Below are 21,538 nucleotides of genomic sequence, written 5' to 3' on the forward strand. Positions count from 1 at the left end.
TTTTTTTTTTTTAAGAAAGAAAGGCTAGGGATTCCTTATACATTGGCCTATTTGGACATTTGTAACTGAAGCAAATATCCCCTCCTCATTTAAAGCTGTCCTATAGCAAAATCATAGAAAAGGGAAAATGTATACTAACATTTAAACTAAAGTCAGTCAGTTTCTATCTAGAGCCCACTGGTCACTAAACACTGGTACCGGACTTGCAGGAATAGACGCGCAACAACAACAAAAAAGGAAGAAATGAAAAACTATTTTTAAAAAAACCGTTGTCAGGCGTGACTTATAACGTCACCATTTCCTCTCTTTATAAAGTAGGTACTTGAACTCAAGTTGCATGTCAAGGTTTCGCAGTCCGATAATGAGTATGTGACGGTGGGGGGGGAGAAACAGAGAGCATCAATGCCGAGGCAGAGAAATATGACTGCAGGTGAGTTGCGTCTCACTTCTGAGATCATGATGCCTTGGGATTAAACGCCTTTAAAAAAACAAAACATAACATAACATAAAGAAAAAAATATAGTGTGTGCATATGTGTGCCATTAAAATGAGGAAATAGACAAAATTAAGTTTTTGTAAATATTAAAATAAGTCTATAACTTTGTGTCTGTGCAAAAATATATGACTATAACTAGGTTTAAAGAAATCAACCAAACTGTTTATCCTCATCCTAATTTATCCGCACAACAGTGTTTTTCTGTGCTTTTTGTGTTTCTAAAACTTTTTTCCAATTACGGTTGTTTTCATTTTTGCATTCTTATACTTATTACTTTTAATGTATTTGTTTTAGTTTCTTTAATTACTGCTTAGTTTCTTTAATTACTTCTGTTTTAGGATTAAAGGAGAACAAACTTTGCTATTCATGTATTTGCACTAAAATACAAATTCAAATCAATTCACACTGATAAGTATGTGTATGTGTGCTTTAATTATGCACACATACACATACATTTATATAAATGTTTGAAATAAAGTAAATTTCCTGTCTTTCAGCTGGTCTCCTGCTGTGTGTTGCCGGGCTGCTCTGCTCAGCACGCAGTCAGCCGTGTGTACCCAGTGAGGAGGTAACATCCACAATCATTTCTATGTCTTAACTCAACAGTTAAATTAATTAATCACATTATGCAATAATCTATTTAATATATTTAGCACTATTGTCCCAAGGAGACAGAATCAGGCATATTGTCTACACTTCTGCAAAATATCAAACTTAGGTTTGTACAGTCGAACACAAATATTGCAGAAAGATACTGTACTTGGAATATCTTTTCGGGTTAATTTTTTGACTTTGCAATAACAAAACTGCAGCGAAGCAACAGCCTCTCAAACCTCAGAGACAGAGATGACACAAATGTCACTAAAATTAGCCTAGCGCTGTTTCATTTCTGTTTAACAGACCAGAGATGAATAGGGAATAGTTTCATGCTCCTGCACTGAATTGTACATAAAGTGAGCGATTACTTGACGACTTTTATCTTCTAGGTGGCATGTTTCGTCCCAGCTGTTCATCTGAATGCAACTGGTCCTGTCAGCATAGACGTGTGTGCTGGTAAGAAACTCGTCATCTCTCCAGAGGGCTTAGATGGACATCCTGTCAGTCACTGGATCAGAAGAGAAGACCTAACGACTATGTAAGTGAACATCGTTGTGTGTATTTCGATGGGTTTCCCCCTCTTTATGTAACTTTGATAAAACGGACGCCTTTTCACACTCCTTATCAGAAGCAGCAATGACTCCATCGTCCTGCCGCCGCTTGCTGAGACAGATTCTGGGGAGTACCTGCTGAGCTTTGAAGCCAGCAGCAGGGCCAACTCCTCAATGACTGTGTCTTTACACGTAGCAATGGGTGAGTAACAGCATTGATCATACCAGACTTTTTGATGCTGATAATAAATCTGTGGTATTAAAAAGATGTTAACAATTTGATGTTAATGCTGTAATGTTTTCCAGAACGTCCCACAAAACCACAGTTGACACTGGAGGGTGCAGATAGGCCATATGAGTCCCCTGAACTCGCCTGTGTCTCTCGGGGCTGCCCAATGCCCACAATTGAGTGGTCTAAGTAAGATGTTGTCAGTTCTGTATGTAATTCAGAGTATGTCTCAACTAAAACCAATGTTGACTATAAACAGTTTATCTTTCTTTTGAACAGAGACACAAGAGTTACAAGTGACAGAACAGGGAGCAAAGTGTCAGGTGCCAACAACATTGATAGATCTGTGATGTGCTGTGCCTCAAATGCTGCAGATCGCGAGTGCTCCCAACTGTATGACTATGGTAATGAACCATTTGAATCTATCTATCTATCTATCTATCTATCTATCTATCTATCTATCTATCTATCTATCTATCTATCTATCTATCTATCTATCTATCTATCTATCTATCTATCTATCTATCATTTAAAAACCTAACCACTGTGACTATACTGTGTGTTTTAGACCTTGATGTGGATAAACAGACGGAGGTTTCTAATGTGACCGTGAGCCCTGGTCAGTCTTTGCTGCTTCGTGCACGAAATCAAAAAGAAAAACCACCTGTGTGGGAGAAAGACGGGAAAACACTGAATAACAAGTCAATGGCATGTCCTTCTAAAGTCAAAAATGAGGTAATGAGGAAAAAATTGCTTTTTTGTTTGACTTTATCTCACCATGTTTCAATTCACACAAACAGGTTACTTTTAATCACCACAATTCAATCATAAAAATGTTTTTTTCTTCCAGGTCTGCATCAAAAATGACTCGCATATGGGTAATCGGGTGGCGTACCTGTTCATAAACTCAGTTAGAGTGGAGGACAGTGGCACGTATACCTGCAGAAGACAAGACAATAAAACTAAGACTGTTCACGTTCATGTCCAGGGTTAGTAGAGCTCATTTTATTTTGTTGTTTTTCTTCCCTGTATGTGCTGATTGACTCTGTCATTAATGAACACTTCTAAATTATTCATGTTCTCTAATATTTTGGCTCATTTGTACTGATTTGTTCTTATCAGCTGAAGGTTTCCTGTCTGTCCAGTTGGATAAGAGTAAGACTCTCTTAGCAGAGGATGCATCTAGCGCCAGTTTGCAAGCCAATGTCTCCTACCACCCCGTGCTCCAGCACTGCTCCTGGCAGACTCCGAACAAAACCATAATTAAATGCAACAAGGAGAAATGGGTAACAAAACACAGGTAACCCCAGGAAGTGATGTTTCTACAGCTCAGTCTCAATTAACTTCCAAAAAATTGTCAGGATGTAGAAAAGTCCCAGTATCTATAAGAACAACATACAGTACAATAGACAGCTACTTTTGGGAATATCATCATATAACATGATAATCATATACAGGTACAAATACAAAAAGTATTTGCTCCCTTCCTGATTTCTTTGTTTTTTGCATATTTGTCAGACTTAAATGTTTACAAATTTGGATATTAGACAAAGATAACCCAAGTGAATATAAAATACAGTTTTAAAATGATGAAAAAACTAAATCATTGACACCTTTCAGTCTGGAAGGTGTTACAAAGCCATTTCTAAAGCTTTGGGACTCCAGTGAACCACAGTGAGAGCCTTTATCCACTAATGGAGAAACCCAAGAGTTTGACCTTGAGGTCACGAACTGAAGGCCGGACGTCCTCCTTCAGGATTTTCTGATAGACAACAGAATTCATGGTTCAATCAATTACTGCAAGTTGAGTCAGAGTAGCACCAGACCGTCACACTACCACCACCACCAACATATTAACTGTTGGTATGATGGTCCTTTTATGAAATGCTATATCACTTTTACACCAGATGTAATGGGAAGTACACTTTCCATAAAATTCAACTTTTGTCTCGTCAGTCCACAGAATATTTTCCCAAATGTCTCGAGATCATCAAGAAGAAAACGAAGCCAAAAAAGATGAGCCTTTTTGCTCAGCAGTGGTTTTCACCTTTGAACTCTCCCATGGATGCAGTTTTTGCCCCGTTTCTTTCTTATTGTTGAATCATGAACAATGACCTTAACTGAGCCAAGGGAGGCCTGCAGGTCTTTAGAAGTTGTTCTGAGGTCTTTTGTGACCTCCTGGATCAGTTGCTGCTGCGCTTTTGGAGTAACTTGGTAAGGCGGCCATCTTGGGAAGGTTTTCACCACTGTTCCAAGCTTTCTCCATTAGTGGATAAAGGCTCACACAGTGGTTCACTGGAGTCCCAAAGCTTTAGAAATGACTTTGCAACACTTTTCTGACTGATGGGTGTCAATGATTTTGTTTTTCATATTTTTTTGAATTTTTTTTAGCTAGCGACATGATGTGTTTCTGTTTGAGATCTCTTATCCTCCTTCACTTCACTCAAACAGCCTCTATTGAAGTGATTTCTTGATTCAACAGGTCTGGCAGCGACCAGGCCTGGGGGTGGACAGTGAAATTGAACTCAGCTTTCTAAAAAAATTGGTTTATCGCACTTATTCATGATTTAACAAGGGGGGGCAAATACTTCTTCACACAGGGCCAGGTAGGTTTGGACAGCTTTTTTCCCTTATAAAATTAAATCTCTCTCCGGTGGATAAAGACTCTCACTGTGGTTCACTGGAGTCCCAAAGCTTTAGAAATGGCTTTGTAACACTTTCCTGGCTGATAGGTATCAATGATTTTGTTTTTTCATCATTTAAAAACTGCATTTTGGGTTATCTTTGTCTAATATCCAAATTTGTTGGATTATTGTAAACATTTAAGTGTGACAAATATGCAAAAAACAAAGAAATCAGGAAGGGAGCAAGTATATTTTTCACGGCACTGCAGTATATGATAATGACTATAATAGCCTACTTCTTTCTCAGGACTGTGGAGCTGGTTGGTCCACTCACATCAGGAGATTACAAGTTACACCTAGAAGCTGGAGGGCAAAGAGAAACACGAACTATATCAGTGTGTGTTGTTGGTAAGACACATGTGTTTGTATATTTAAAAAATATAGCCAATACTGTTCATATCACTTTGATTTTGCTGTTATATTATAACCTTACAAATCCACTTGTTTTGTTTTAGACAAACCAACATTTTCCAGCAGCGATGATGATGGCCTCACCGCTGAGGTTGTGACTCTTGTGCCAGCTAATTATACCTGGATGTATTGCTCCTCCAATGACAGGTATGGATACTGTCAGAGGTGCTCAGGTCAGGGCCTGGTGTGCACACAGTCTGATTTGTTTTTTCCAACTCTTTGTTTAATTACAGTTGTAAAACAGATTCATCCTGGGAAGAAATCGAAGGCACCTCTCAAACAGACTCTGATGTCCTCTGCCACAAAACAATCAGGAGCTCACTGAGAAATGATGAAGTGGCCGGGGACCAGTTAAGGTTTTGCGTGACAAACTCAGTGGGTTCCTGGTGTTTTGACAAAATATACTACCGACCTTTATACCAGCCGTCCATAGGTAGTGAGATGTTTTTCACCTTATAAAATTATCAAATGAAATTATTACATTTCCATAAGGAACATTTCTGAATACAAAACTGTTTTTTTAGGTACTCAAGTTTCTGATGACAACAGTTTGATGGTGCTGAAAGTGGGCAGTTTGCTCCTGCTCCTGGCTTTGGTAGTGCTATCTGTGGCGCTCATTCACTTTGTCAAAAAGAAGGTATGTATTATATACATCAGAGAAAAGATATGCAAGCTCAGACATGTGAAGACATTACAACAGCTCATTCTGCTTCTGCAACAGAAACCCCAGTATCAGCCGCAGCTTCAGATGATCCAGATGGTTGGACCCAATGACAATGATTACATCTACATCAACTTCAAGGACTTTGAATACGATCAGAAATGGGAGTTTCCCCGGGAGAACCTGGAGCTGGGTACGAATTACACCAGGCATGAGACATAATGCAGCATCCGAGTGCTGGAAGAACTACTCAGATTCAGAAGAATGTAAAAACACAAAATAAAATATAAACTGTATTTAAAATCCTGCTCAAGTAAAAATCGAAGATTATCTGATAAATCTACTACATTTATTAGTTAAAAAATTGTTTGTACTTATGAGTAAAGTTAGTATGTAAGCAGTGTTTCATTATTGTGAATCACGAGGGGTGGAGCTATATGAAGTACTTTCTTTACAGTTAGTTTAATGCAGTGTTTCCCAACTCAGGTAAGGTGCTCCTTTTAGGGTCTGATGATAAATGTGAGAGGTTATTATTATTATTATGGGTTAAGGACAAAGATTTTAATTAATTTTCCTCTAATATTTGCCTTTATGTGGTAGTTTTTCACATATCATATTATATATTTCAGATTTTTAGTTCATTTCGAATCAACTTGTCGACATATGAGTGTAAATGCATTTCCAACCATTTCCAGGCTGTTTTATTATTGTTCCAAGCTTCATATTAATATTGAGGGAAAAAAATTAATGAAAACATTTTTTCATTTGTTATGTTTTTGTATCACCTGCAGGAAAAGAACTGGGCTCTGGAGCTTTTGGTATGGTGCTCCAAGCTACAGCCTATGGTATCAACAAGCCTGGAGTCTCTCAGCAGGTGGCTGTCAAGATGCTTAAAGGTCGGTGTTTCCTATGTTTATTCCACCAGTGAAACGCGAATTGACATGGAGGTGATTTCAGTGGCTGATGTGGTGTTTGACCCAACAGACAAACACCAGACGATGGAGAAAGAGGCGCTGATGTCAGAGCTGAAGATGCTGACTCATGTCGGTAACCACACCAACATTGTGAACCTGCTGGGTGCATGCACAAATACAGGTACAATTTACCACACACACGCATGCACAACTAATTTATTCCCACCGCAGCACATCCCAAGTAAGCATGTGGGTTTCTCTACAGTATATGAGATGATATGAATAGTAAAATGGTGTCAGATAATCGTGAGGGTGAATTTACAGTAAGCTGATGCTAATGTTACTTTTCTCCATTTAGGACCCATATACCTGATTTTCCAGTACTGCTGTTACGGAGACCTGCTGAACTATTTAAAGACCAACAGCGAGCGCTACCACAAGTCTGTGACCGACGCTTTCAACAGGGACCGTTTCAGCAGCCTTTACCACAACCTGCAGCCTAAGAAATGCTCGAGGTGGGGAAATAAAGAGGCGCAATAGTGCGGATAGTTAAGCAAATGGAGGTCCAACATGAAATTTAGAGACATATTAAATTATTCTGTTAGAAGTCTGGTTCAATATTACAGTATCACTCACATCGTGTTTTTCTTTCTTTCTTTTTTTTACAGTGAGGGAAAATTTCCAGTGGACAATTATGTGCCAATGCATCCTGCTAACGGCACAGGGCAAGAGGACATCTCCCTCCTCACCCTCAGCTCTGGTGACATGGACATGTATGAAGGTCAGGAAACACAAATTCTAAAGTCAAGACATAAACTAAATATAAACATGAGTTCACCAGTGCAAATTAGATCTACTTTTAATCTGTGAACTGCAGATTCTTATGAAAACGATGATCCTGATGACGACGTTCAAGCCTTGACCTTCGATGACCTGCTGAGCTTTGCCTTCCAAGTGGCCAAGGGCATGGACTTCCTCTCCTCCAAGAATGTAAGAGACAAAGGGAGGGACTAGAGATAAAATCCATCATTAATCATTTAATTTCTTAATCATTTTTTATTAAGAAATCTTAAGCAAAATACCAAAGAATTTCTCGTTCCAGCTTCCCAATCGTGAGGATTTGCTCTTGACAATCTGCAAATCTTGTACCGTTAATCAGACAAACAAGCAAACACATTTAAAGACACCAGCTTGGCCTATGAAAATTTTGGATTTGCATTTTCATTTTTACATAATGAGAGTCTAAACTATGATATAATCTGCAGGTCATTTGATAACAAATTTGCACATCGGAGAGCTAAAGAAGAATAACTAGAAACCTCTCATTTGTTTTTCAAAGAGAGATACTTTATTTAACCAACATGCAAACACAGTGTTATAGTGTGGAAATCAAAAACTTTTCTTTTTTTTAACTATATCTTATCATCTCTCTAATTGCCGGACATTGTAAAACAAGAATGTAAAAGTCTTGTTATAGAACAAAAGTGAAATAGTTAAATAAAGTAACACTAAACAAATAACACAATATTCAAATTCAAATGTCACTTCTTGATTTAGTCTTGTGGAGGTGGTCTGATAGTATATAGATAACTATATTGACGACTGGTCCTGTATTTCTGCAGTGTATCCACAGAGACCTGGCAGCTCGAAATGTGTTGGTGACAAAGGGCAGAATGGTGAAAATTGGTGACTTCGGGCTGGCACGAGACATCGACAACGACTCCAACTACGTTGTGAGAGGAAATGTATGTGAGATAACAGAGGCGCCTGTTTTACGTCACTGTTTTGTTGCTTAATCTTGTCCGTCTTGCGTCGTCATTTCTCACACATTTTGTGGGTGATATGGTTCCACTGTACTTACAGGTGCGTTTACCAGTGAAGTGGATGGCACCAGAGAGCATCTTCCAGGGGATGTACACCATGAAGAGTGACGTCTGGGCTTATGGCATTCTGCTCTGGGAGATCTTCTCACTTGGTAGCTTTCATAGACTAGTGCCCTCCATGAGTAGTTCATTTAGAGTCAGTTCCTCCATAACATAATCCACTGAATCCCCTTTTACGTATGGTTTCAGGTGTCACTCCATATCCTGGGATGAAGGTTGATCACACGTTCTATTCAATGATTGAGAAAGGATTTAAGATGGACTGTCCGTACTATGCCAACGATGCTGTGTAAGTGTCTTTGGTCTGCATGCAACATTATTAGACATTGAACAAAACTGTAAGTGTTGCAGAAAGAAAACACATTTAATTTAATCATTTTACCAATGATTACAATTAAGGGGAACAGTATAGATCCACAAACTGGTTTAGTTTTTCCTGAATGCCTGCACTGAACAATATTAAATCATTTATTTTACTTTAATATTTCATTGTAATACTTTCAGTGTACAACATTTCAAAGGGAAATCTACCTCTAATTTCTTCTATTATTATTTTGTGACTTAAAAAAAAGAACCTTTTTTAAAATACATTTCAGAAACTGGTTAAATTGCATTTGACATGTAAAGAAAATACAGTTTTTACTGTAAAATATTACAGCAAGAATTGTCTGTTTAATAGAGTATAAAAAATTGATAAACCATCCAATTGTAATAAGACAACTAGTTCCACCTTGACAAGAGTACACTGGTAAAATCTAATTTATACATTAATACATTCATGACAATTATCCAATTATATAATATGTAGGCTATATGACCACATGCAACATTTTACCATACGTCTACTTTTGACCCGGTTTTATTTTTTCTTTCTTTTATTGACTTTTGCGTGTAATGTATTAATTTGACATTGTTGTATGTATTCATATTTTCACATAAAAGTAAAAAATCTTCCAGACCAAGCCAATACAATAGTCCTGTTGCCAATCACTTGGATATAATAGATATAAGGATCAATGGATGAACTAATATTCACTCATGTTTCTCCTTTGTGCTGGTCTGTTTTCTCCAGGTATGAGATGATGTGTAAGTGTTGGGCTCTGGATGCCTGCAATCGCCCTTCGTTCTCCAAACTGGTGTCCTTTATGTGTGACCAGCTGACAGACAGAGAGGAGAAGGTAGGAACAGAGTGCATCGTCAACATGCTTCTATACTATTTAGAGATAATATATGTGAAGGCAGCATAGTTTTAGCCTTTCCCTCTCTCCATTGGACAAAGAGACAAAATGTTGTGTATCTGATCTATAAGTGGCATTATCATCTTATTTCCTTATTTTTCACCACCTACTTCCTTCTTCTTTCAGCTCTACCACAACATGCTTGACCAGACGTCGACAGACTACCAAAACACATCTTTCGTTCTGGACATTTCTCCTTTGGCAAATTGGGATGAGAGCAAGACACCGTCGGCCAATGACTACTGTCGAACATACGCAACTGAAGATAACAAAGCAGAGGTGTCTGACACCGACGCTGAGGCAGCTGAGGACAAACTGATGAAACCATCTGATAGGGAGTGATCATTTTGTCTGTATTTGTTAACGGTTTACACAATATTTTACTCATTATAATCTCAGCAGCTACAGTGGAGTGCACTTCTTTTATGTTAGGGTTATGAAATAGTATAACAGTTGTATAGCAGTAACAGTATCAGAAGATAGATTTTATTATGCAAAGGGTTAAGATTAATATAAGTTTTATATGATGGTATGTTCTGAATGTAAATAGTTATTTAGTTTAGTTTTTTTATCTATTGTATTGTGCAGCTAAAAATGAAAAACAGGTCTGATAAATGAATCCAAACAACTCAGGACTGTAGACATCAGACATGTAAGCTAGGAGTTTCATTTAATCAGTATTAGGACTAGTATATACTGGAGCAACTGATTGACCTTTAGTTTTAAGTTGTATCATATATTCTAACGTTAATGTACGGCAAAAACCCTTCCTCTCAAAACATTGTTGGACATTGTAATGTTATGGATTTTCATTGTTATACTTTTTTTTATCAGCAGCTATTTGTACACATTTATATTTTATAACCCAGCTTTCCATGTATGTATTTTTTTAATTGTACCGAGAAGCATTTTACCTGCAATAAAATGTACTTTAACTATTAAAAAATGTTATTAAAAAAAAAAAAGATAATTGAAGGTCAGGTGTGATGGGTTGTTTTTTTTCTTTATTGTGATGGCTTGAAATGATGCCATCTGTACATGTGACTGTCAATAGCTAAAGCAAAAACAATCTGTCTTTAGGAGAAATAACAAACCAATATTTTAAAATAAAAGAATAAAAGTGCAAAAATTAAACAACAATTTGCCCTCCGTCTATTTAACCATCTTCTGACCGCTTGGTGACCCTCAGTCACTCAGTGTTTCAGTGTTGTGGGCTTCAGGTAGCTACATGCCCAACAGTTTATCTGTTAGTTGCCCTCTTTAGGCGCTAGGTGACGCCAGAGATCAGAGTTTGCACTTGGTAGAAGTGATCTCTGACAAATGAATTTTTAGCCACCACAGGGCTCAGAGGGTGTCATTCTGTGTGGTGTGAGTGCGTGTCCACCAGTGCAATAACCCTGAGGTCATTCAACAGCAACCACAACCCAGCGACGAGGAGACATGGACATCAACGCAGTAAACGCTCTTCCCTATGAGGATTTTGTGAATATTTTTGGCAACGTGGTGGAGAAATGTCCCATCATAACAGCTGCTGTGTGGCAGAGGCGTCCCTTTGCGAGCTTGTCTGCTCTGGAGGCTGCTATTAGCATAGGCGGCCTTACCTATGTTTCAACCGTTTCAATTGAAACGGGCCCCAGCCACCAGGGGGGCCCCCAGCTGCCAGCCACCAAGTAAAAGACAGTACAATAATTCATAGGTTTCACCTTATCATACACACACACACACACACACACACACACACACACACACACACACACACACACAGGCCTACATCCACCACACACAGCTCTGTCCACCGTGCAGTCACACACTCGACCCCTGATCCGCTCTACAACCACTGATGCGCGTGTCATGCCACACCGCGACTGTAGCCTACTAATCGCTCCTAATTAATAATACGGCAGGAAATATTAATAACAACGTAGCTTACCTTTGAAAACGGCCCGCAGACTATCAATAGACCCTCGTTTTCCTTCTCCCAGTATTATTCCTTTTCTCTTAGTGTTTCTAATGTCCTTTTGTTTTTCCTGCTTTCCTCCTGACGTGCGCCCAGTTGCGTAACCTGATGATTGACGTCTGTCAATCACTTTCCTCCTCTTTCCTTTTTTTCCTCGGGTTAAAATGCCTCCAAACAGGCGATCTATGAGTACGTCCTAACTTAACAGAGAAATAAAACACAGCGAGAGCACAACTAAAATGTGATATTATTGGCAGCTTATTTACAGATTTTACTAATGGAGGAGACAGCTGTCTGTCTGCTGCTCCAGCACCGCAGCACCGGCAGGATCAGCACCTGTAGACGTCTGTCTGTCCGCATGTCTCGTCCTTTCCTTGTCCGTGGTGCTGAAATAACGCGGAGCACTTTGCTCTCATTACTTTTGTTGCCAATTTAAATTCAGAATATTGTTAAAGCCTGTAGTTTGTCTGAAAATGTACATAATGATTTTGCTTTTTGATGAAAACCAACTTCAGTCCTCGTTTTTTCTGCGAAGTCCTGGTTTCTTGCCCTGATAGTGATTGTAACACTTAATGTGTTGTGCGTACCTGGGATGCATGGATAGTGCGTTTACTGCGTCCTTTCAGGGTTTAAAGCATCAGCGACACATGGGCACATAGCTGGCAAATCATTGTATGTTTAACAGGGTAGGGCCTCATATGAAATATTGAAACGGGCCCCCAGATGTCTAAGGCCGCCACTGGCTATTAGTGAGTTTATCGATTCTCTTCCAGAATCAGGTGAGACAGATTTTTTTTTTTTTTTTTTTTAGCTTTTTGATAAATTTTCTGTTACAGCTTTGCTTTACTTTTTGGTGGTTATTTTGAGTTTATTACTCACAGAATGCGGGAGAATGTGGTTTTGTGGGCAATAATCACAATCATGTGTGTCCAGGTAAAGAGGGGATCCTCAGATGTCTCCCGGACCTCGCGGGCAGGGACCTCCAAAGGGGCACTTTGTCCTCAGAGTCTTGATAAAAGATTTATCTGATGGTATGTTCTGAATGTTCTGAATTTTGTTTTGTTTTTTTATCATGTTGTATTGTGCAGCTGAAAATGAAAAACAGGTCTGATAAATAAATCCAAACAACTCAGGACTGTAGACAATGTAAGCTATAGGAGTTTCATTTCATCAGTATTAGGACTAGTATGGGAGCAACTGATCGACCTTTAGTTTTAAGTCTTATAACGAATAAGGTACACAAAATTAGAGTAGTTAATGAGGAACTAATGAAGAACTAATGAGGAACTAATGAGTAGTTAGTGAGGAATTGAGGGACACAAAATTACAGTAGTTACTGAGGAACTAAGGTACACAAAATTAGAGTAGTTACTGAGGAACTACTGATTAATTAACTATTAGTTAATGGTCAGTTCTTCAGGAACCCCTGATCAAATTTCAGAGGAGTAGTTACTGAGGAACTAATGAGGAACTATTAATGATCAGTTCTTCATTAACTCATGATCAAATTTCATATAGTTAATCACAACTTGATGATTAGTGAACTAGTTACTTCATCAGTACAGAATCATTACTCAATAACATGTCCAGTAGTTAACCTTTATGACCTAAAGTGACACATAATGAGTGGTTTTTCTTTTCTTCATCTTCATCTTTACATTAGTAGTTCCTTAAAAAAATCACAGACAGCAGGATTCTTGAGAAGATTGTATTCATTAATTTCAGACCACATACACATGAATATGACCATCCATGTTGCCTTCGAAATAAATATGATAGTTTGTCACATGTTTGGTAGGATAAATGAATGTATCATGGGGCTGTGTAGTATACTGATCACACCATGGTTCACAGTAAAGCTGTTTGAGGTGCACAAAATTTTGAGTAGTTATTTACTATGAAACAAATTTGAAATGAATGAGGAACTCACTATTAGTTAATGGCGAGTTCTACAGTAACTCCTAATCAAATTACTGAGGAACTAACTATTACTTAATCATTAGTTACCCTTTTTGTGTACCTTAAGGTAAAGTGAGACATCAAAATGAGTAGGTAATAAGTACAGAATCATTACCTACTCATTAGTTACTATTTTTGTGTAAGGTACACAAACATTACAGTAGTTACTGATGAACTAATGAAGAACCAAAATAATCATTTGCCTCCATGTGCACCAAAATAACTTTTGTCTTCACAGGCACCAAAATAAGATTTTACCTGCACCACCAAAATAACTTTTTTTTTTATGTCCACACACAAGAAAATGACATAGAATGTAAAAAAAAAAAAAAGAGAGAAAGAAAAGAAAAGAAAAACCTTTGTAGCTTTCTTGTTTTAATAATAGCCTAATAAAAAATAACAAGTGTGTAGCATCCCCAGCTAAATGATGGTCACAAATGATGAAACTGATGGTATAGATTCCTTTATTCCGTGGACCGTATTCAGTTGCAGACACACCGTAAGAGCTATGAGAAGAAGAAAATAAAATACAGTTACCTTTCCTTTTACTTAAATGAAATTATTTTTAACTGCTTTTATCACATAAACAATCATGTAAGTTGACTCCCTTTTATCTATTTTAATCAAAAGACAATATCCAAATGGAGTGCTGTATTACCATGAAATAAATATTTTTAACCGTTTTAATCCAATAAACTGTTTTTAACCTTACCAGACCTCACATCAAACAGACAAAATACGTCCTGTTGCATTAATAAAACAACCAACGAGTTAGCTTAGCTCCATCTCACTTCAATGTATTCAGTACTCATTACCTACTCATTTTGATGTCTCACTTTACCTTAAGGTACACAAAAAGGGTAACTAATGATTAAGTAATAGTTAGTTCCTCAGTAATTTGATTAGGAGTTACTGAAGAACTCGCCATTAACTAATAGTGAGTTCCTCATTCATTCCAAATTTGTTTCATAGTAAATAACTACTCAAAATGTTGTGCACCTCAAACAGCTTTACTGTGAACCACGGTGTGATCAGTATACAGTACTTTACACACAGCCCCATGATACATTCATTTATCCTACCAAACATGTGACAAACTATCATATTTATTTCGAAGGCAACATGGATGGTCATAGTAATGTGTATGTGGTCTGAAATTAATGAATACAATCTTCTCAAGAATCCTGCTGTCTGTGATATTTTTAAGGAACTACTAATGTAAAGATGAAGATGAAGAAATGAAAAACCACTCATTATATGTGTCACTTTAGGTCATAAAGGTTAACTACTGGACATGTTATTGAGTAATGATTCTGTACTGATGAAGTAATTAGTTCACTAATCATCAAGTTGTGATTAACTTTCTATGAAATTTAATCATGAGTTAATGAAGAACTGATCATTAATAGTTCATCATTAGTTCCTCAGTAACTACTGTAATTTTGTGTACCTCAATTCCTCACTAACTACTCATTAGTTCCTCATTAGTTCCTCATTAGTTCTTCATTAGTTCCTCATTAACTACTCTAATTTTGTGTACCTTATTGTAAAGTGTTACCTAAGTCTTAAATAGTTATATCTTCCGACAGCAATCACTTACATAGAGTGTTTGGACCGAAACACGGGTCTGTCAGTCCCTCTGCTCTGCTGTAATCCGAGGAGAAAACTTCTTGTATACTTCCTTGTATCCTACAAGCTTTATCCAATGAGGAGAGAGAACTGCATGAAGGGCTGTGTGTGCAGCCAAGGGATGCGCGTGAATGTGGTGACGTAGGGACGAGGACCAATAGATCCATGACGAGTGCGGGGGCTGCTAACTCCATCTGCTGACAAGAAGTTAGCCAAAACGACCGGATCGCTTACTTCTGCTTTAACTATTAAAAAATTGTAAAATAAATAATTGAAAGTCAGGTGTTAAGTGAGGGGTTGTTTTTTTTTCTTTATTGTGATGGCTTGAAATGATGCCATCTGTACATGTGACTGTCAATAGCTAAAGCAAAAATCTGTCTTTAGGAGAAAACAAACCAATATTTTAAAATAAAAGAATAAAAGTGCAAAAAATAAAACAACAATTTGCCCTCCGTCTATTTAACCATCTTCTGACAGCTTGCTGACCCTCAGCCACTCAGTGTTTCAGTGTTGCCCAACAGTTTATCTGTTAGTTGCCCTCTTTAGGCGCTAGGTGACGCCAGAGATCAGAGTTTGCACTTTGAAGAAGTCAACCTGCTTCTAAAAATTTGCATTTTACTTTCACACCCTTTTGTAAACTTGTCTGAACTCGTTTTCTGGGGCATCAGGTGTGTGTGTTCTTGTATTTACTACGTTGTGGACCAGAAAGAGTTTTTAACCAACAGAGTGAGAACATTTTTGGTCCTCACTTTTTCCAAGGGCTGTTTGAGGGTTAAGACTTTAGGTTATAATTAGGTTTAAGTTAGGTTAAGAGTAATGGTTAAGGTTAAGGCATTTGTTTTGGATGGTTAAGGTTAGGGTAAGGGGCTAGGGAATACATTATGTCAGTGAGTGTCCTCACAAAGATAGCATTACAAGGGTGTGTGTGTGTGTGTGTGTGTGTGTGTGTGTGTGTGTGTGTGTGTGTGTGTGTGTGTGTGTGTGTGTGTGTGTGTGTGTGTGTGTGTGTGTGTCCACCAGTGCAATAACCCTGAGGTCATTCAACAGCAACCACAACCCAGCGACAAGGAGACATGGACATCAACGCAGTAAACGCTCTTCCCTATGAGGATTTTGTGAATATTTTTGGCAACGTGGTGGAGAAATGTCCCATCATAACAGCTGCTGTGTGGTCGAGGCGTCCCTTTGCGAGCTTGTCTGCTCTGGAGGCTGCTATTAGTGAGTTTATCGATTCTCTTCCGGAATCAGGTGAGACACAGATTTGGGTTTGATAAATTTTCTGTTAGTTTGCTTCACTTTTTGGTGGTTATTTTGAGTTTATTACTCCCGGAATTTGGTTTTGTGGGCAATAATCAAAATCATGTGTGTCCAGGTAAAGAGGGGATCCTCAGATGTCACCCGGACCTCGCGGGCAGGGATCTCCAAAGGGGCACTTTGACCTCAGAGTCTCGCGAGGAGCAGGCACGAGCCGGGATGGACGCGCTGGATGCCGCGGAAGCCTCGCGCATGGCGCGGCTCAACGAGGAGTACAAAGAGAGGTTCGGGTTCCCGTTTGTCATCTGCGCCCGGATGAACGACAAGGCCAACATTTTACGGCAGCTGGCCGCGCGCTGTCAGAACGAGTGCGTCGTGGAGAGGGCGCGAGGCATCGACGAGGTGAAGAAGATATGTCACCTGCGCCTCCAGGGTCTCGTGCTCACTGACGCTCCAAACAAGTTGTGACCTTTAATCACTGGATTTCACCTATGCCAAATGCCAAAAGACTGTCATTATTGTTGTTGTGATTTTATTCCAAATTTATTATACGTGCTATTCATTCATCATAATTAAAATTTCCAAGAATAAAATAAGCTATGTGGCTCATTGAGTAACGCAATTTACATGATGTGGATTTATGTACACATGTGAACATTGATACATATTACTGATGGTCAGATTATGATATTTACATTCATGAGCATGGACTATACAGCAAAAGTCTGTGCAACTGAATCCACGTTGCTTCCCTCAAAGTTGGGTGGGGTGGGAGGAGGGTCTCTTGTGATCTGGTTGTCTCAGCATGTCACTGGGTGTTCAGAAAGTCTCAAAGCCTTCACTGTCACTGGAGAGGATGGAGTCCCCTTCAAGTCCAGAAATGATAAAGGAGGCCCACGGTGGTCCTTGTTTCACTCTGTCCAGTGTTTAAATATAAATCCTTTGTGCTTCCGTGTAGAATGTTTTTATTGGTTTCCATTCTTTCCCTCGGGAAAAGTTCCCTGCAACATCTGGGTGGTCGTCTGAGGGATAAGTAAGTGCTGGTGTGTGTGTGTGTGTGTGGGGGGGGGGGGGGCTATGCAGGTTCTCTGGGGCCAGGGGCGGTGAGAGAGTGGCCGTGCAGCGGGGAAACGGGCGGTGTTGTAGTGGCGGTGTGGGGTCCGTTTGTCGAGGAGACCCCCCCTCCCGCGGCCCCCTCCCCTTGCCCCTGGTCTCCGGAGGTGATGGAGCTGTCCTGGTCCGGGTCTGCCCCCCTCGCCCTCCTCCGGTCCTCCTCCTTCTTCCACTTCATGCGCCGGTTCTGAAACCAGATCTTGATGTGGCGCTCGGTGAGGCTCAGGGTCAGCGCCAGCTCCACGCGCCGCGGCCTCGAGATGTAGCGGTTGAACAGAAACTCCTTCTCGAGCTCCAGCAGCTGGGCGCGCGTGTAGGCGGTCCTCGTGCGTTTGTTCTCCTCAGTCTCCATCACGTACGGCCCTGGACACAGACAGAGGTGTAGTGCCTTTGTCAGTGAGATGTTTTCAAGTAGGATTTTGTTAATCTTAATTATTATACTTTCTTAATCTATTCCTTTATTTTATTGTAAATTTACTGGATGATTTATGTCAAGTGCGCACAGATTTTGACCACTGGCTCTTGCTGAAACCACACATGATAAAAGCGTCTCATAGCGGATAAAATAAGCATTTATTAACTTGTAATGTCAAGAGGAAATCTGCCGAGATTTGCCACAAAAATCCCTCCTTGGTTAAAGTTGAAATTTGAAAGCAACAGGTGAAGGTCCCACTGAAAATGTGTTGTTTTTAAATCATACAAAAAAAACTTTTGAATGCAGAGTTACAGACTAAATTATGAAGGAGATTAAGATTACCATTTTGGTTCATCTGGTGACCCACATCTAAAATTCATCCCATGACAAAAGTAGTTTGTATTGAGAAATTAGTGTGGTTTGATATCTGAGAGCAAAGAAGATATAGTATTTTTCCATGACTGAAGGCCAAAGGTCAAAGAGAGACAAATTATTTTATAATGAAATCAACCGAAGTGCAGCCTACGCTTTATTTTATCGGGACTTCCTGATCCTCTCCTCGACATCGATTAAATGACCTCCTGTATTTTACCGATGACCGAAAAGACTTAATTTTAAAATACAGTTGTGACAATTTTTTCTTTATTTATTACAATTTTAGATTATTTTACTTTAGCATGATTAGTCGTTCATTTGGTAGCTACTTTTAAAATAGTTAGCCTAATATCAGTTATCGCTTTGACATTATCTTGAATTTATAGGCTATTAAGACAGATCATGAAGGGCCAACATGATTTTTTTTTGATGTGACAAAATGTGAAATAAATAAATAAAAGTTCAGTCAAAGTGAACGTAAAATTGAGGGTATTTCCAAACAGAGTACATTTTAATTATTTTGTAATTAGGCAAGACAGCTCTTGGGAAGGTTTAACAAAAATAGGCTTCAGCCATTTACAATTAAAATGCATATGGCACTAATTACAGTCAACGACCATGTTGTTATTATACTGTTTTGGATAGAGCAGCACTGTTTTAGAAACTTTTGTGCCGTTGCCTACAGCATCTCTGAATGGTAAACAACTTTAATGTCATCTCAACTTGTTCAGGACTCTTTGAATCTTGTTGTTATAGGTTTATTTGAATCATCTGGTAATAAAACATCCAAAATCTGCTATAATTCTCACTGATTCTGCTCACAAAGACTGTGCGTAAAAGTTAACCAAACTCGTATAAGTGTAACGCGAGAAAATAGATCACTGTGGCCATGTGGCTAAAAATATATATCACATTTACATCAAATCACTGAAGCAGAATAAATGTTTGTTAATCTGATTTCCTGAAAACTTTACAGACAATAGAAGAAACTCTGGCACACACATTTCTCCTATTAGCAAACTGGTAGCCCTGTTAGATACTTTACGCTCATTATAGACTAACTAGAACAATTAAAATCAGCATTTTGTGATAGAAGTAATGGTTTATTAACGTAATTTAAGCTGCAAACTTCTGGAACAACTCTGTTAATATAATCTTTTCTCCTTTTTATGTTACCAGGCCCACATGAATCACTGCCGACTGTGGTAGATTTGGTTGTTGGTTGGTTATAATACTCTATAGTAACCTGCCGCTGATGGCTTAAGATATGGTGATTTGTGAAAAATGTTTTGAAAAGACAAAACCCACATTTTTTGTGACGATAAGACCTGATAAAGGTGAGCGTTGACCTTCCGGGCCTTTTACAAATTGACTGACAAGGTAAACTGAAACACCCAGGATCATATTGTTGAGGGCATGATGTCACTGCAGGACTTAGAAAGTTAGTGCTATGACTACAGAGAAATGCAGCAAACAACACTATCCATGTATTTTGATAAGCGATTACAATGTTATCAAAGAGAAATAAATCTCGCTTTCATGTACAGCTTGTCTCCATTCAGTGATTCTCTTCTGTGTGTTTTGAAAAACAAAAGCCATTTACTGGCTTGTAGCGGCGTGGACGGTTTTTACCTGCCCACTGTCCCTTCCAGGTGTGCGAGTGGGATTTTGTGGTTTTCATCCAGGGGAAGGGGAGGTGGTATCTGCTCTGCTCCACAGTGTCTCCATACCCCGCGGTGGGCTGCAGAGCCTGCTGCTGGAGCCCCTGCGGGTGGTGCAGCTGGGGGACACCGGGGTCGTCTCGCAGGCCGGGTAGACTGTAAGAGGGGGCGATGTCAGGAAGGCTGGCCGGCTCCAGAGCCCCCATGGACGGCGGCGTGTAGACGGAGTGGACCTGCCTGTTCATGTACAAGCAGGGCGGCGGGCTGTGGCTGTAGTCCTCGCCCTGTGGTCTCTGGTAGGCGCAGGAGTCTTTGAAAACCTGCGAGGGGTAATAATGATCTTCCCGATTCATGGCTGCCGAGGACCCGAGGCTGTGGGGCCGTTTGCGCGCACATGTACCTGAACCTGTACCTGCATGCGCCCAGCAGCTGCCTCGGCGTGGACCTTCTGCTCTACCTGCCTCTGTCTGGCGCAACTGCGAGGCCCTTACGGCTCCGCACAGGTGTGTCACTCTGTCACCATGTGACCCTGCAGCGCACAAGCCATTGGTCTCAGTGTTTGCTCAGACCGACAGACCTACAGCCCCCTCAGTTTCCAGGATATTCTGTGACTTGTGAGATTGTTTTCAGTAAAGAGCAGAGCGGCTGCCCGCGCGTAAATCAATGTCCCTCTGTAAATACCGCACCGTTTGGGTATAGGAGTACACCGGCGCTCACCTGTGTTTGCGCACAGGAGCAACAGAGTCTGTACAGGACCGGGACCCTGTGTAAGTGTGTTACAGAGGTCCTGCTGGGTCTAGAGCGCACGACAGAAACATGATTCTCATGCAGGAGTTGTAGGTTTGTCCGCAAACAGTGAAGCCATCGACCATTTATATGGATAGATCTCTTGTCTGCACACTGCGGCTGACAAATCGATACGTATGGGCGCAAACATTGGTTGACCTGTGAGATAAGAGACCTGGATGGAGAGACAGTTGTCTTGGAGACTCGGATGAGAAACTCAAACATCCACTCCACTCCAGCCCTCCACCCACCCACCCTCCTTTATTTTTTTTATTTTTTTTTGGCCCACACCTTTCCGACTTTTGAAAATGTACCCATTACGCGCCTGTAAATGCATCATTTAACACCATTTGGCCCGTGTGGCCCCGCAGCCCCGGCACCGTGGGCCCTTTGACGATATAGCAAACACGGAGCCTATGCGGTCGCCTCAGCCGCTGCACTCTCGCCATGTTTGCTGGCCATTAGCCTTCAGCCGGTGCGTGTTCGCCCCATTAAACAACAGCTCTCGCGGTAAAAACCAATTAGGTTGGAGTGAGCAACAAAACTCAATTAACCGGCGTGCGCACGGAGCGTGTCTTCCCTCCACACACACACACACACACACACACACACACACACACACACTCAGCCCCGCGAGCTCCACCTGCAACTTTATGCAACATTTGGAGCCTCTGCTATAATACAGGTGTAATGTGCCTATTCTCCAGGTAACTGTTCAGCACCAC

General features: G+C 40.0%; 3 protein-coding genes across 3 annotated transcripts; 2 read left to right on the plus strand and 1 right to left on the minus strand.

The window, feature by feature from the left end:
• Positions 1-355: 355 nt before the first annotated feature.
• Positions 356-10,787, plus strand: LOC146966583 (receptor-type tyrosine-protein kinase FLT3-like). The gene is made up of 24 exons (XM_085763243.1): positions 356-430; positions 994-1,064; positions 1,483-1,631; positions 1,722-1,846; positions 1,951-2,062; positions 2,153-2,277; positions 2,442-2,608; positions 2,724-2,862; positions 2,996-3,173; positions 4,805-4,905; positions 5,013-5,115; positions 5,202-5,401; positions 5,493-5,605; positions 5,690-5,822; positions 6,421-6,525; positions 6,614-6,724; positions 6,902-7,058; positions 7,212-7,324; positions 7,421-7,533; positions 8,166-8,288; positions 8,407-8,518; positions 8,616-8,715; positions 9,499-9,604; positions 9,791-10,787. The coding sequence occupies exons 1-24, from the start codon at positions 403-405 to the stop codon at positions 10,004-10,006; spliced, it is 3,000 nt and encodes a 999-aa protein (XP_085619369.1). The 5' UTR covers positions 356-402; the 3' UTR covers positions 10,007-10,787.
• A 5,432-nt stretch (positions 10,788-16,219) lies between these two features.
• On the plus strand, positions 16,220-17,074 carry urad (ureidoimidazoline (2-oxo-4-hydroxy-4-carboxy-5-) decarboxylase). The gene is made up of 2 exons (XM_085763276.1): positions 16,220-16,457; positions 16,582-17,074. Exons 1-2 carry the CDS (start codon positions 16,283-16,285, stop codon positions 16,929-16,931), a joined length of 525 nt encoding a protein of 174 aa, XP_085619402.1. The 5' UTR covers positions 16,220-16,282; the 3' UTR covers positions 16,932-17,074.
• A 155-nt stretch (positions 17,075-17,229) lies between these two features.
• On the minus strand, positions 17,230-21,062 carry pdx1 (pancreatic and duodenal homeobox 1). Its single transcript, XM_085763275.1, has 2 exons — positions 19,999-21,062; positions 17,230-17,939 (listed from the first exon to the last, which is right to left on the minus strand). The coding sequence occupies exons 1-2, from the start codon at positions 20,378-20,380 to the stop codon at positions 17,539-17,541; spliced, it is 783 nt and encodes a 260-aa protein (XP_085619401.1). The 5' UTR covers positions 20,381-21,062; the 3' UTR covers positions 17,230-17,538.
• Between the last annotated feature and the right edge of the window lie 476 nt (positions 21,063-21,538).

The sequence above is a fragment of the Trachurus japonicus genome, chromosome 20, assembly GCF_045865225.1.
Source record: "Trachurus japonicus isolate A0001 chromosome 20, Traja_1.0".
NCBI lineage: Eukaryota > Metazoa > Chordata > Actinopteri > Carangiformes > Carangidae > Trachurus > Trachurus japonicus.

Coding starts and splice junctions, on each gene's coding strand:
- LOC146966583 (XM_085763243.1), top strand. CDS start 403: ATGCCGAGGCAGAGAAATATGACTGCAG. Junction 5,606..5,689: donor TTCACTTTGTCAAAAAGAAG/GTATGTATTATA, acceptor CTTCTGCAACAG/AAACCCCAGTATCAGCCGCA. Junction 9,605..9,790: donor TGACAGACAGAGAGGAGAAG/GTAGGAACAGAG, acceptor TTCTTCTTTCAG/CTCTACCACAACATGCTTGA.
- urad (XM_085763276.1), top strand. CDS start 16,283: ATGGACATCAACGCAGTAAACGCTCTTCCCTATGAGGATTTTGTGAAT. Junction 16,458..16,581: donor CGATTCTCTTCCGGAATCAG/GTGAGACACAGA, acceptor ATGTGTGTCCAG/GTAAAGAGGGGATCCTCAGA.
- pdx1 (XM_085763275.1), bottom strand. CDS start 20,380: ATGAATCGGGAAGATCATTATTACCCCTCGCAGGTTTTCAAAGACTCC. Junction 17,940..19,998: donor CTGGAAGGGACAGTGGGCAG/GTAAAAACCGTC, acceptor GTCTGTGTCCAG/GGCCGTACGTGATGGAGACT.